Below are 15,525 nucleotides of genomic sequence, written 5' to 3' on the forward strand. Positions count from 1 at the left end.
CTTACCTTCTGTTTGGCGAGGCAAGCAACAATGTAGTATGTAAGTGAATGATAAAACGTGCTAGCAGAGAGAGGGAGGAAGCCAGGGCAGGAGCAGAGCTCAGATGGCATCAGGAGGCCAGCTCTTACAGACTCCCCTGAGGACACTGGGTCACTGGAAGTGAAATAGGGAGCCACTGGAGGCTTTGGCGAGGAAGAGGAGCATGATCTAACTTAAGTTTTCAAAGGATTCCTCTCCCTGCTTTGTTGTTCTTAGATAATCACAAACTGAATGCTTCTGTGTGTCCTGGTTTCCCTATCTCGCACTGTCACCCCTTCCGCCCCTCCTCCAGCAGGCCTCCTGATGGACACAGGCTGTGTGCTCTGCATGCGTGCTCCCCACCTCGGCCCAAGCAGACAGACACCCCGCTCAGTCTGCTCTGCCCTTCTGGCACTAGAATTGGCTTCTCTCTGTTTATCCTGCCCTCTTCCCTGTCCCAGGAAGACCATCCATATCTGGGTACCATTCTGGCCTGGAAAGAAGGAGCAGGAGGACTGAGAGGTAGAAGGCGAGAGAGCGGCCATCCGTCATTCCCCTGGCACTCTCCTGGGCAGGGGCCCATGATGGCTTGTCCTGCTGCCCGCCCAGCCCTCCACACAGATGTCGCAGTTGAACCTTGCCTCCTTTGCACTTTACCTTGCTTCTTTGCTTGTCTGAGCCTCCTTATGAAGTGATGGGGATGAAGGGCAGGGCTTGAGTGCTCTGTGCTGTCAAGAAAACAGAAACTCAAGATCTGTTTTCCTTCCGTCCTGGCTCCTCTTGCCATATGTGCCTGGCCTGGTCAAAGTAGAAAGGGGCTTAAGTTGAAAGGCCAGTTTTCTTCACCTCCACTGGAGGAGACTGCCCTGGGTTCTTGGGTAATAAACATGAAGAAAAAACTTGCCCATAAAGCAAAAAAAAGAAAAGCATGTTTCTAAAAACAAATCAGATTTCTCACAGAAGAGGGAAAAAATGGACATCTCACATCCACACTTGTCAGGTTCATTTGTTTGATAAGTTGGACATGTGGTAATGTCGAAATAAAATGTGTTTTACTTCTGTCAACTTCTGAATACAACTGGTGAATGTGGCTCTTGTCTGAGGTCAGGCTGGCTGTCTGCTCCTTGTCTAGCTTGCTACTAACATTAAACTCTGAGGGTGATCATTACATCTTGGTCAGCAGAAAGCCAGCAGGATAACCAGAGATGAAGAGAGACTTGGGGAGGGACTGCTGGCCTGTGCTCTGCCCCAGAGCAGTATCTGTAGTTGCCTCTTACCTGATCTCCCCAAAATGCAACCCCAGAGGGAGGAGGAGCTCTAGACTGAGGGATGGGCTGGTGACTTGGGTGGCAGAGCCACATGAGACTATTAGAAAGACGGGCACTTCTGAAACTCAGCCTAGGGGACTCAGTAGACCTTACTGTGGTCTGGTCCACGCCAGATTTTGTGAGATAATCCTCATGAGGATAAGCTCAGGCCTTATGAGCATTGCTCTGACTTAATAGTAATCCCCACTGGCACTGTGTATGGCTACCCACAGCCTCAGATCTAAGCTTATGGGGATGTGGATAGATCAGTGGGTGTCCTCTGGAGCCTGAGAGGGAGCAGCGAGGTATACACCTTAGACACTATTACTAGAGGAGGGACTCCAGAATAAAAAAAAGCCAGGAAGTCCTGGAAGAGGGTATGCATGAGTTCTTTCCATGGACACATTTCATTTGGGTGAAATTCCATTAAAGTAAACACCATGGAAGTTTTAAGGAAGAAAGTTCCCAAAGGATACCCAAATGAGCCTCAGGTATTCTGTGGCCAGTAGAGCTACCCTCTTCCTGTCTTTATCAGGTCTTAGTGAGATTCCCAAAGGTGACAGAAATTCACTTGGCTATAACCAGGGGGCTGTTTAAGATGCATTCCACTTCTGGCCAAAATGAGGTAAATAGATAAGGACTGAATATACCCTCCTGCTTAAAACAGCCCCCCACTCCCAAAATGGGCCAAATGTATGAAACAACAGTTCTCACGACATTGGACATTAGTCAATAAAAGACCGTGATCCATGGGACATGGGAAATAATTGAGAAAAACTCTGTAATTGCTAGTTTCTAGGTCATGACATGGGGAAGAGAAATCCAAGAAGTTTCCCTGGGTTGAAAAGAAGTTGTTGAGAATCCAGAGAGAATGGGGCAGCTAGAGTTGTCGAGATATAGAGTATCAGGGAAGACATAGCTGCTTAGAGAATTCTAGAGATCTTCAGAGGGTCCCCTACAAGTTTTGGTTGAGTATTAATCAGCAATTCCCAACAGACTGATCATTCAGAGACATTGCATAGGGAACAAAAGGGCCTTATCTGGAAATGGAAGAAAAAAACTAGCCCTAAGTTGATCAGTGCTCCAGTCCTATCTAATCAACCTTGAAAGCAAACCTCAAAAGGATCAGATTGCTTCCAAGTTATTTAACCACATAACAGAACAAAGCTCAAGAATATTCATAGGAATACAACAATATCTAGCACCCACCAAGATAAAATTCACAATGTCTGATATCTAGTTAAAGATTACCAGACATAGAGATAGGAGGGGCACCTGGGTGGCTCAGTCGGTTAAGTGTCTGCCTTCCATTCAGGTCATGATCCCAGGGTCCTAGGATTGAGTCCCACATGGGGCTCCCTGCTCAGCGGGGAACCTGCTTCTCCCTCTGCCTGTCACTCTGCCTACTTGTGCGTGCTCTCTCTCTCTTTTCTGTGTGTCAAATAAATAAAATCTTAAAAAAAAAAAAGATAGGGGGGCGCCTGGGTGGCTCAGTCGTTAAGCGTCTGCCTTCGGCTCAGGTCATGATCCCAGGGTCCTGGGATCGAGCCCCACGTCGGGCTCCCTGCTCAGCGGGAAGCCTGCTTCTCCCTCTCCCACTCCCCCTGCTGTGTTCCTGCTCTCGCTGTGTCTCTCTCTGTCAAATGAATAAATAAAAAAAATCTTTAAAAAAAAAAAAAGATAGGAAAATGTGACCCATAATAGAGAAAAATCAATTAAAACTGACTCTAAACTGAAACAGATGTTACAATTAGCAGACAAGAATGGTAAAACAGTTATTATAACTGTATTTCAGGTGTTAAAAAAGTTAAGTAGAGACATAGAAAACATTTTAAAACACTCAAGCCAATCTTCTAGAGAGGAAATTATAATGTGTAGGATGAAAAATACACTGAATGGATTAGACATTACAGAAGAAAAGATTAGTGAATTTGATAACATAGTAGTAGAAACTCTTCAAAACCCAAAAGAAAAGAAAATTTTTGAAAAGCCTCAGTGACCTTATATGTGTGAAAATAGAGTTCCCAACAGAGAATGGGTGAAAAAGCATGTGAAGAAATAAGGGCTGAAAAATGTCCAATTTTGATGAAAGCTATAAATACACAGATCTAAGAAGTTCAATGAATCACATGCACAAGAAACATGAGAGCAACTATGGCAAGGCATATTTTAAACAAACAGGTCAAAACCAGTGATAGAGAAAGTCTTGAAAGTAGTCAAAGAAAAAGGGACATGTACAAAAGAACAAAGATAAGGATGACATCAAACATCTTTTTGGAAACAGTGCAAGTCAGAAGACAGTGGAGCAACATCTTTACAGTAGACCACATCTTTAAGGAACACTTCTAAAGTAACCTAGAATTCTATACCTAGCAAGAACAGCTTTCAAAAATGAAGGCAAATAAAGACTTTGCAAAACATACAAAAACTGAAAGAATTCACCACCAGGAGACCCATGCTTCAAGCAAGGTTAAGAAAATAAATAAAAGTCTTTTAGGCCAGAGTAAAATGCTACCAGACAGAAATATGGATCTATAAGAAGGAATTAACAGTGCAAAAATGTTAACTGCAAGGATAAATACATAATTTTCTAGTTAGTTACATTATTTCCTCATTATTTAAATCTCTTTAAAAGATAATCAGTGGTGTAAACAAAAATAATAATGTAATGTTGGGTTTATAACATGTAAAAGTAAAATGTATGACAACAATAGTAGAAAAGTCAAAAAAGTCAAGAGGGAAAAATGGAGACGTACTATTATAAGGTGCTTATACTATATACCAAGTGTTATAATTTCACTTCAAAGTAGACTGTGATAGGGGCGCCTGGATGGTTCAGTCGGTTAGGCATCTAACTCTTGGTTTCTGCTCAGGTCATGGTCTCAGGGTCCTGGGATCAGCCCTGCCTCAAGCTCCACACTCAGCGGGGAGTCTGCTTCTCCTCTCCCTCTCCCCCTCCCCCTACTCACACACTCTGTCTCTCCAAAATAAGTCTTTTTTAGAAAGTAGTCTGTGATAGGTCATGGATGTATATTATGAGCCTTAAAGCAACTACTCAAATAATAAAACAGAATTATACCTAATAATCCATCAAAATAGATCAAATGGAATCATAATTTTAATTAATCCAAAAGAAGACATATAAAGAAGAAAAAGAGAACAGATGGGATAAATAGAAAAGTAGAAATTAGCAAGTGATTGATTTAAACCTAACCATATAAATAATCTTATTAAATATAAATGGTCTAAATACTCCAGTTAAAAGGCAGAGGTAGTCATACTGAATATATAGGTAAATCTCAACTATGCCCTTCAAATATCAAAACACAAATTCCTTAAAAGTAAAAGGATGAGAAAAGATAAACTGTGCTAACATTAATCAAAAGACAACTGGCATGGTTATATTAATATCAAACAAGTAGGTTTCAGAACAAAGAATATTACCAGTGAGGACGAAAATAATTTTGTAAGTAGTTCATCAAGAGGGCATGACAATCCTAAATGCTTATGTGCCTAGTAATATAGCTTTAAAATACATGGAGCAAAAACTGAGAAAACTGCAATGAGAAATAGACAAAACCACAGTTATAGTGGGAGATTTTGATATCCCTGTCTTGATAATTGATAGAACAAGTAGAAAAATCAGCGTATGGAAGATTTGAACAACACTGTCCTCCAGCTTGACCTAATTGACACTTATAAACATTAACAGCAGCATGCACATTCTTCTCAGTTGCATCTGGAACTTATACCAACATGGAACATATTCTAGACCATAAAGCAAGTCTCAGATTTAGAAGAATTTGAGATAGAGACAAAGCATGTTCTCTAACCACAGTGAAACTAAATTAGAAAACAATAACAGAAAATCTGCAAATCTCAAATATTTGGAGCTAAATAATACACTCCTAAATAACCCATGGGTCAAAAAAGAGAGTGAAAGGGAAATTAGAATATAGTCTGAGTTGAATGTAAGTAAGAACACAAGACATCAAAATTTATAGGATGCCAGTTGTGTGGTGGACTCAGCCTATCAATAGCTAATATTGTGGCTGGACCAGCCCTTGTGGTTCTTATTATGATTGCAAGATGTCCATTAGCAATAACCACCAGGAAGCTTTGGGGTGGGGAGGTTTATTACTTACAGAACTTGAAAATTACATAGCATATTTAAGGCCACATAGCAAGGTTGTGAGGAGAGATAGAGATCAAGCTTGGGGCTGAGGTTCTGCTTTTTGGGGGGTTGAGAGTGGGGACCTAGGGTTGCATGGGCTCACTTTTTTTTTTAAGATTTATTTATTTATTTATTTGAGAGAGAGAAAGAGCACAAGCAGGAGGGACAGGCAGAGGGAGAGGGAGTGGGAGAAGCAGACTCCCCACCGAGCAGGGAGCCCATGCAGGGCTCAATCCCAGGACCCTGAGATCATGACCTGAGCCCAAAGCTGACACTTTAACCAAATGAGCCACCCAGATGCCCCTCATGGGCTCACTATTGGTGCATTTAAAACATAAGAGTGGGAATTTAAAGCATGAGAAAAGAAAAATCAAGTGGCCCAAATGATCAGTTACTGAAATCAACCAAGATCTCCATAACAGAAGGGCCTCAGTCAGGGGAGGTGGCCTGGCAATGTGTTTATTTGAGGTAGCCATCTTTGAAGTGGATACCTGGGCAATTAAAGCTTAGGTCAGGCACTTGCATTACAGAAAGTAAAAAAAGAAAAAGAAAAGAAAAGAAAACCCAACAGTCAGGGCATTATGCTACCCTAGTAAGGCAGTACTTAGGGGTGGACAATGTCTACATGGGAAAAGAGAAACGTTCTTAAATTTTAAAAATTATCCACATGAGAGAAAGGAAAATATCCAACTCCAGCCCATGCTAGCTCTCCTTTTTTTCCACCTAAGGTAGTGGGAAAAAAATCTTAATACTTGTGAAGCTCATAGTCCAAAGGCATAGAGGCTCACTAAAAGACCGAGACCTAATCACAGGACTAGAGAATGCTTTTCCTCCCCCCACACCTCACCAGTGCATGACTAAAGGCCTATTCTCAGCAGTTCCTTTTATTCAGTACATCACATCTGGATATCAAGAAAAATTTATAAGGCATCCCAAAAGGCAAAAAACACAGTTTGAAGAGACAGAGCAAGCATTAGAACCAGTCATGGCAAGGGATGTTGGAATTATCAGACTGGGGATTTAAAACAACTATGATCAATATGCTAAGGGTTCTAATGGATAAAATAGGCATTAGGTAGGAACAGTGGGTATTATAAGCAGAGAGATGAAAATCCTAAGAAAGAACCAGAAAGAAATACTAGCATAAATGAAGAACGCTTTTGATGGGCTTACTAGTATGCTGGACACGGCTGAGGAAAGAATCTCTGAGCTTGAGGATATGTCAACAGGAATCTCCAAAACCAAAAAGTAAAGAGAACAAAGACCAAAAGCATAGAATACCCAAGGAGTGTGGAGCGACAACAGAAGGTGTAACATACACATTATGGCAATACCAGATGGAGAAGAAAGAAAGGAGCAGAAGAAATATTTGAAAAAACTAATGACTGAGAATTTACCCAAATTAATGTTGGACACCAACCCCCAAATTCAGAAAGCTCAGAGAACACAGTAGGATAAATGCCAAAAACTACACTTAGGCATATCATTTTCAAGTCACAGGAAGTCAAAGATAAAGAAAAAAATCCTGAAAAAAAAATTTTTAAAACCAGAGGGAAAAACACCTTACCTATAGAGGAACAAAGATAACATTACATCTGACTCCTCTCAGCAGCCCTACAGACAAGAAGGAAGTGACGTGAAATATTTAAGTGTTGAGAGGAAAAAACACCAACCTGGAATTCCTTATCCTCTAAAATTTTATACTTCAAAAGTGAAAAAGGAATAAAGACTTCTCAGACAACCAAAAATTGAGGGAGTTTGTTGCCAGCAGACCTGCCTTGCAAAAAGTATTAAAATAAGTTCTTTTGAGAGAAGGAAGACAATATGGGTGAGGAACCTGGATGTACATAAAGTAAGGAAGAGCATCAAAGAAAGATTAAGTGAAAATAAAATAAAAACTTAAATTTTCTTACTCTTAGTTGATCTACAGTTTGTTCAAAATGATAATAGCAATAATGTATTCAATTATGCCTGCCTGTACACACACACACACACACACATACATATATGCTATGTGTAAGTGAAATGAATGAGGAGTGATGCACAGCAGTGGTAGAAGGAACGGGAGGGAGGAATTAAGATTATTTTATTATAAGGTACTCACACTACCTGTGCTGTAGTGTTATTTGAAAGTGGACTGTATAAGTGTATATTGCAAACACCAGGGCAACCACTAAAAATAAAATTTTAAAGAAGCATAACTAATATGCTAAGAAAGGAGAAAGGATGGAATCATATAAAATGCTCAATTAAAACCACAAAAGGCAGAAAAAGAGTAGAAGATAAAAATAGGAACAAAGAACAAGGGCAACAAATAAAAAACAGTAACAAATAGGATAGATATCAATCCAGCTATATCAAGAATCACTTTGGGGGACAATGGTCTAAACGTACCAATTAAAAGACTCAGAATGCATCAAAAAACACATCTTGTCTACATGAAACCCATTTTAAATATAAAGACACATGTAGATTAAAAGTAAATGGATGGACAAAAATACACCATGCTAACACTAATCAAAAGAATACATGAGAAACTATATTAATTTCAGACAGAGCAGACCTCAAAGCAAAGAAAGTTATCAGGGATAAAGAGGGGCATTACATAATGATAAAGAGGTCAGTTCTCCAAGAAGGTATAATAATCCTTAACGTGTATGTGCCTAACAACAGAGGATCAAACTATGGGAGGCAAAAACTGAGAGAACTGCAAGGAGAAACAGATGAATCCACTATCAGAGTTGGAAACTCTAGCACCCCTGTGTCAGAAATGGACAGACCCAGTAGGCAGAAAATGGGTGAGGACAGTTGAACTCAACAAGACCATCATCAACTGGATGTGACTGACATCTATAGCCTACTTCATCCAGCAGCAGCAGAATACACATTTTTCTCAAGTTCACATGGAACATTCACCAAGATAGACCATATTCTGGGCCATAAAACACATCTTAATAAATTTAAAAGAATGGAAATAAATAAATCAATGTAATCCATCAGATTAACAAACTAAAAAAGAAAAACCACATGATTATCACAATAGATGCAGAAAAAGTATTTGACAAATCCAATATCCATTCCTGATTAAAAAAAAACAAACAGCAACAACAACAAAAGATGGATAAATTAATGAACAGAATGGAGTCTAGAAATAGAACGACATCTATATGAACAACTGATTTTCAACAAAAGTGCAAAGGCAATTCGGTGGAGAAAGGGTAATTTTTACAAGTGGGGCTGGAATAATTGGATTTTCATAAGCAAAAATGAACTTGCATTCATACCTTGCATCAGCACATACAAAAATTAACTCAAAGTGGATGGCAGCTTAAATGTAAAACCTAACATAAAAACTTCTAGAAATAAATATAAAACTATACAACTTCTAGAAGGAAACATAAAAGAAAACCTTAGAAATCTTGGTTAAGGCAAAGGTTTCTTAGCTACGACACTAAAAGTGCAATCTGTAAAAAATGATAAATCGGGCTTCATCAAATTTAAAAAACTTTTGCTATTCAAAATACACTGTTAAAAAAGTGAAAAATTAAGCCACAGATTGGGAGAAAATATTGGAAATAATCATCTGATATAGGACTTGTATCTAGAATATATAAAGAACTCTCAAAACTCAGTAAGAAGAAAACAAACAGTCCAATTTTTAGGAGAGTAGAAAATTTAAACAGACAGTTAACCTAGAAGAGATACAGATGGCATATAAACACATAAAAAGATGCTCAGCATTGTTAGTCATTAGGAAAATACAAATTAAAACTACAAGGAGATCCCACGACCCCCCCGTAAGAATGGCTAAAATGGAAAAGGTCAATCATACCAGGTGTCAATGAGGATAGGGAGGAACTGGCCCTCTCATCCACTGCTGGTGCGAATGTAAAACGGGACAACGAATTTGGAAAAGACTTTGCTTCTTGAGAAGTTAAAATACACCTATCCTATGATCCAGCCACTCGGTTCCTAGGTGTGTACCCAAAAGAAAAAACATATGTTCACACGGACAAGCAGCTTTATTTGTAACAGCCCCAAACTGGAAGCAACTCACATGTGCATTAACAGGTGAATGGATGAACCACCTGTGATGTATCCACCTAAAGGAATACAGCTCAGCGGTAACAATGGATAAATCATCGATGAATTCAACAGCATGGGTGATACCCAAATCACTAGGCCCAGTGAAAGAAACTAGACAGAAAAGAGTACACACTGTGTAAGTCCATTTATAGAAAGTTCTGGGAAATGCAACCTAATGTACGGTGACAGAAGCAGATCGGTGGTTACCTGGGAACGGGGACGCAGAAGGAAGGATAGCAAAGAAACGTGAGGACACCTTTCAAGGGCGATGAATATCCCTCTTTTCATTGTGGTGATGGTTTCTTGGAACTTATCCAATTAGCTACTTGAAAATATGTGCACTTACTGTATGTCAACTATACTTCAATAAAGCAATTTTAAAAGATACTAATGGCAAAATCTAGTGACAAGACCACTCTTACTGTGTGCCCTGAGCCAGTTCCTGAACCTCTAGTTTGCTAATCTATAGAGTAGGAGAAATATTGCTTTCCTTGTAGGGTTGTTGTGACAACTAAAAATAACATATTAGGGTTTTTTTGTTTGTTTGTTTTTGTTTGTTTTTTTTTTTTTACAAAATAGATGCTTAATTAGTCATGGAAACAATATAATAATGCCTTCAAGAATAGGAAGAGGGGTGCTTAGGTGTTTCAGTCGGTTAAGCATCTGCCTTCAGCTCAGGTCATGATCCTAGGGTTCTGGGATCGAGCCCCGAGTTGGGCTCCCTGCTCAGCGAGGAGCCTGCTTCTCCCTCTCCCTCTGTCCCCCCACCCCCTGCTCATGTGCTCTCTCTCGCTCTGCTCTTTCTCTCAAGTAAAGGAATAAAATCTTTAAAAAAAAAAGGGGGGGGAATAAGAAAAATAATCACTTGACTCTCAAATGTTCTGCTCACATATATTCCAGAGAGATTTCCATGGAGGGTTTGAAGGCCATTGACCTTGGTTTCCCAGTTCCTTAGGTCGAGGTTCCACATACAGTGATTTGGATTTAACACAGGAAGATTTGGCCCACTCATTTCTCCCACTCTCCCACCTCTTCTTTGTTCCTCCTCGTTTGGCCAGAGCTGTTAGTTTGCAAGCGCAGTGCTACCCTTCCAGCCACCCAGCACCTGATGGTCTCTTCCCCCCACTTCTCATCGTGGGCTCCGGAACCACAGAGACTTAGAGATCAGTCAGGAAGAAAACTCTCCTGGGATGATGAAGAGAGGGTGTCTGTCAATCATACAGCATGGTTTCTGGCACCTGGGACACAAGTCCTCCTCACGCATCTGGAGAGTTCTGCAGTAGTCACCAGGGCCTATGGAGTCCCAATCCTGTTCTAGGAAAGTGGGAGGGAGAGAGAGACACCATCCCTGCCTTCAAAGAGTGTACTGTCCCATGAACCAGCTTAGCAGGGGAACACAGGACGGGTTCAAAGACGGGGGGTGGGGGGGCGGAAACGAGGTGAGCCGAAGTCGCTGGGAAAACGTCAAGAAAACAGAGGGTGAAGAGAACCTGTCTTGTTTGCACGCATTGGTGTGTTTGTAATCCTCAACCCTCTAGCGCAGTCCCCGGCATGTAAGTGGCCCTCAGTTAGTATCTTTGGGTTGAACAAGTAAGTGAGTGAAGATAGCCACAGATAGCTTTGTCTCCAGTAGAGAAGCAGTGAGAGAGCCGGAGCTGTGTCCAGCCTGGGGATGAGGAGGGTCCATCTCTGTGGGAGAAAGGCCAAGCCCGGGGAAGAGCTGGATGCGGGGGGCGGGGGGGCGCTGGTGAGTGGCGGGACGAAGAGTGTGGATGCTAGGTTAGGGGCTTCTCTGGGCACAGGAAGGCCCCTAGAGACTGTGGGGCGGCCTCGCCCAGACCCAGGGGTCCTGTTTTGGCGTTACTGGGTCTTTAGGCCCCGGTTCCCCAGCTAAGCTGAGCCGAATGGAGAAGCTTGTCTTCCGGTCCCTTCTCCCACCCACAGATTGGCACAAGCTCTGAAGGGGAGTCAGAGGCCCTCTTTGCCCTATCCACGGACCCCCACTCCTGGCTAGAGGAGGAGCCAACTGACGGAACACTGCCCATTCGTCTCGCCCTCAGATTCCTCATGCACTTACATGTGCCCCTCACTCAGGCTCCGAGTCACTTCTGAACATGAGGGAGCCCATGCCAGAGCCGGGCAGAAGACTAGCAGGGACGCGTATCTGAGCCAGTCTCAAGGGACAGATGTGTGAACAGGCCACAGTGACCACGGGGCCAGGCATGTGGGTGCCTGAGCTCACGGGCCGCAGTCCCACCAGCTCACCGCTGACCTGGGGCCGGCAGGGCCTGCGGGCCAGGAGCTTCCGGGCAGAGCACTGACACAGCCGCGATGGCCCTGGTACCTCCTGCTGCCCTCTGACCCGGCCCCCTATTCTGAACCCTTAGGACGCTCACTCATGCCACTTTAGATCATTCAGAGTTTCCAGAACCAGTCTGCAACTTGAGGAAAAGTGACTTCATCTGGAACCAAGTGGTTTCCCATTTGACCACCACACGGAGGGTGGGTGTTCAGTGTACCCCATCAGGCCCCTCCAAGGCAGCTTGGTTACTGGCCCCAGATCTGGGTGGGGGCTGTTCCCTCCCTTGAAGGGACATCCCTGGCTGGTTACCCCAAGGACTGTGCTGAAGGGATGTTTTGAGCAAAGAGAGAGCAACATTTCTTTCTGCCCAGACATCAAGAAGTGGGCTTTCATCTGGTTGGAGACAGATTGGAGCACAGATCCTTCGGAGCAAGGCTTCTTGATCTAGCGCTCTGAACTGGATAAGAAAGAATTCCAGTCTCTTCTCTTTGCCATTTCAGCAAAGGAGCTCTGTTCTCCGCCCCCACTTCCTGGCTGTCCCCTGCCCACCCCAGAGCCTTGTTTTTCCTGCGCCCGTGCTCTGGGCAGCGGCCACAGGCTTGAGCATTGGACACTGAGCTTGGAAAGCCTCCCTACCCGGAATGTGCATGCATATCTATGGCCATGCCTGTGTGTGCGTGTGCGTGTGCGTGGATTTGCACGTAAGCGTGTGTGACAGAAATCGCTTCTGGAGCATGTTGCCCTCTGTCTGCCCATCCAGGTTACTCCTCGCTGCAGGACGAGCTGCTGTCCCCTGCCTCCCTGCACTACGCGCTTCCCTCTCCGCTGCGTGCAGACCAGTACTGGAACGAGGTGGCCGTCATAGACACCATCCCCTTGGCGGCCACGGAGCATGACGCCATGCTGGAGATGTCTGACATGCAGGTGTGGTCCGCGGGCCTCACACCCTCTCTGGTCACTGCTGAGGACTCCTCTCTGGAGTGCAGCAAAGCTGAGGACTTGGACACCACCGGCCATGAGTGGAAGCCGGAGGGGGTGCTCTCTGAGGGACCCCAGGGCCCCACGCTGGGCTCTCTGGACCTCGTGGAGGACGACACAGTGGATTCAGATGCCATAAATGGCCTTATCGATTTGCTTGACCAGGAAGAAGGTCAGAGGTCAGAAGAGAAGCTGCCAGGTCACGAGAGGCAGGAGGACTCCACAGGTGCAGGGCGGGACTCAGAGAATGAAGTGTCTCTTGTTTCAGGCCAGCAGAGGGCGCAAGCCCGCATCCCAGAGTCCCCCGGCGGGAGTCGGGCGGTGGAGCCGCGCCAGGGCAGGTAAGGGCTGGGCTGCCGGGGCAGGATCCGTCTTCCCAGGCTTCAGGGGACATTGTGGCTTACGGGGAGCACAGGGGGAATTGGTAGGTGCTCGGGAGCCGTCGCTCAGGCCTCTGTCCTGTGGGCGTGGAGCCGTGATCTGCAAAGGCCATTCTTGGCCCGAGATGCCCCCCGGGTGTGGCCAGCCAGAGAGAGGCTGGTGGGGGGGCTGTTGGCACAGAGAAGGGCATGAGGAGAGAGATTATAAGGCTCGGGCCAGCCACCTCTCTCGAGTGCAGCTGAGGGTAGGTGCTCTGGGCCCCTGTCATTATTGGGTGCTTATTGGGGAAGACCATATTTAGAAACCTAGAGGCACCAGGGCCCAGGGGAGTGACTCAGGCAGTCACACAGCCTGCGTGTGACAGAGCTGATAATGGTGCCCTTCTGCTTTACCCTGTTGAAAGTGTGAGGCTGGTGGGCTTAGTAGGCGCAGGGCAGAGCTTTCCACTGTGGAGAGATTGGTGCTCTCCTGGGCTGCTCCTGGGCCTGCACCAGGAAGCCGTGGGGGCAGATGCTGAGGGTCTTGGGCCTCAGGCCCGACTCACCTCCGTGGCTGGGGCGGGGTGGGGGGACCATACCCCTGGGGCTGGGTGGAGTGCGGGGAACCGCTTTGGCCTCCCGGGACTGCCATAGAAGCTGAGCCGCAGTGGCCCTTTCCCCCGAAATTGCTTCCTAAAGTTTCCCTAAAGCAAGGAGATGGTCCATGCGGGCCCTGAAGGCTGTGCACACCCACCATACCCGCGTGGCTCAGGTCTGGCCAGGCCTCGGGCAACCTGTTCTCATTTCCTCTTCCCACGCCCCTGGCTCCTCTGGCCCTCTCAGAACCCCAGGCTGATTGGGCCCTTCCCTGGGGTCCATCCAGTGTGGCTCGAATACCCTAGGCGGAGGGAAAGAAGACCATTTACAAGATGAGACAGCAAGGATTTATGTCGTTTCGTTTTCGTTTCCCAAACGAATCCTTTGATGAACAGTGAGAGTTGGATGGACAGGGCCCATGGGGATTCAGAGTGAAACGGTGGGTGGCATCCCTGTGGCCGAGGCCACCCCCCAACAACCTGGGACAGCCAGTCACTGAGCAGCACTGACTGGGTGCGCAATGCGCACACTGCATGCTGGCCCGGCCGCTGCACCACGAGGAGCCTGGCCTCGCAGCGGGGAACCAGAAGGCCTGGTGCTAGGCCTCGGTGTGGTACAGTTTGGGCCTCTGACCGCGGTAAGCCTTCCAGTGGGGACAGGGGAATTTCGGTCACTCCCCCAACAGTATGTATGGAGCGCCTACTGTGTGCCAGGCACCTGTGAACCATACCTAGGTGCAGGGAACGTGGCATTGAACAGAACAGACAAAAGCCTCCATCTGCAAGAAGTTTATGTTCTAGCGGGGAAACGGACAATAAATGAGATGAAGCCAATGAAATGGAAAGTAATTAAAAGGGAGAAGTGAGCCCCTGGGTGGCTCAGTTGGGAAGCATTCTACTCTTGATTTTGGCTCAGGTCACGATCTCAGGGTTGTAAGATCAAGCCCCATGTTGGGCTCCATGCTGGGCATAGAGCCTGCTTGAGATTCTCTCCCTCCTCCCTCTGCCCCTCTCCACCACCACCCCTCCCCCCCAGAAGAAAAGGGAAAAGTTAGGTGATGGTGCTAAAAAAGGAAAATAAAAGTGGGGAGATAGGTCGTATGTATGTATGTGGAGAGGAGATGGCCGAAATGAGGGAAGCCTGAGACCACAACGTTGGAGTAAAGAGCAGAAGGAATTGAGGGGTGAGCCATGTGAATACGAAGGGCACATATCCAGCAGAAGGCCCAGCCAGCACAAAGGCCTTGCAGTAGGCACAGTCGAGGAACAGTGAGAAGGTCACTGATCACAGCAGAGTGATTGAGGGAGGTAATGGGGCCAGACATGTCAGGCCTTGAGGCTCTAGAAAGACGAAAGACTCTGGCATTACTGGGTGGAATGGGGAGCCCCCAGAGGGTTTTGAGCAGAGGAGTGAGGAGATGAGGCAGTTGCCTTGAGAGCAGCCTGACATGGCCAGGGCTCGAGGCAGGGCGATGAGCCAGGAGGCAAGCATTGCTGCTGGTATGGACCAAGATGGTAGCAGTGCTGGTGGCCAGAAGTGATTGTGCTCAGGATATATACTTGAAAGCTGAACCAGAAGGTTCACTGAACAAACAAGACGTGGAGTGTGAGAGACCGAGAGACATCAGAGCTTACTGGTACCCTCGATCTGTCCACTGGAAGGACGAAGACACTATACTGCAGTGTGGGGAAGACTGGGCGGGAC

The 15,525-nt window shown here is 45.4% G+C and overlaps 1 protein-coding gene across 10 annotated transcripts in view; it reads left to right on the plus strand.

Moving 5' to 3' along the window:
* Positions 1-15,525, plus strand: part of ANK1 (ankyrin 1) — a 127,105-nt gene that overhangs the window by 98,518 nt on the left and 13,062 nt on the right. For 7 of the 10 annotated variants that reach the window (XM_064585501.1, XM_064585503.1, XM_064585508.1 and 4 more), the window contains one exon: positions 12,648-13,206. In XM_064585501.1, the coding sequence (XP_064441571.1) occupies positions 12,648-13,206 (559 nt within the window). Of the gene's footprint in view, positions 1-479; positions 1,234-12,647; positions 13,207-15,525 lie in introns of those variants that run through there. The other 3 variants (XM_064585505.1, XM_064585510.1, XM_064585506.1) reach the window with 2 other exon arrangements.

This window comes from Mirounga angustirostris, unplaced genomic scaffold (assembly GCF_029215605.1).
Source record: "Mirounga angustirostris isolate CCGP_5_RB_7025 unplaced genomic scaffold, mMirAng1.0.hap1 SCAF_2, whole genome shotgun sequence".
Lineage (NCBI taxonomy): Eukaryota > Metazoa > Chordata > Mammalia > Carnivora > Phocidae > Mirounga > Mirounga angustirostris.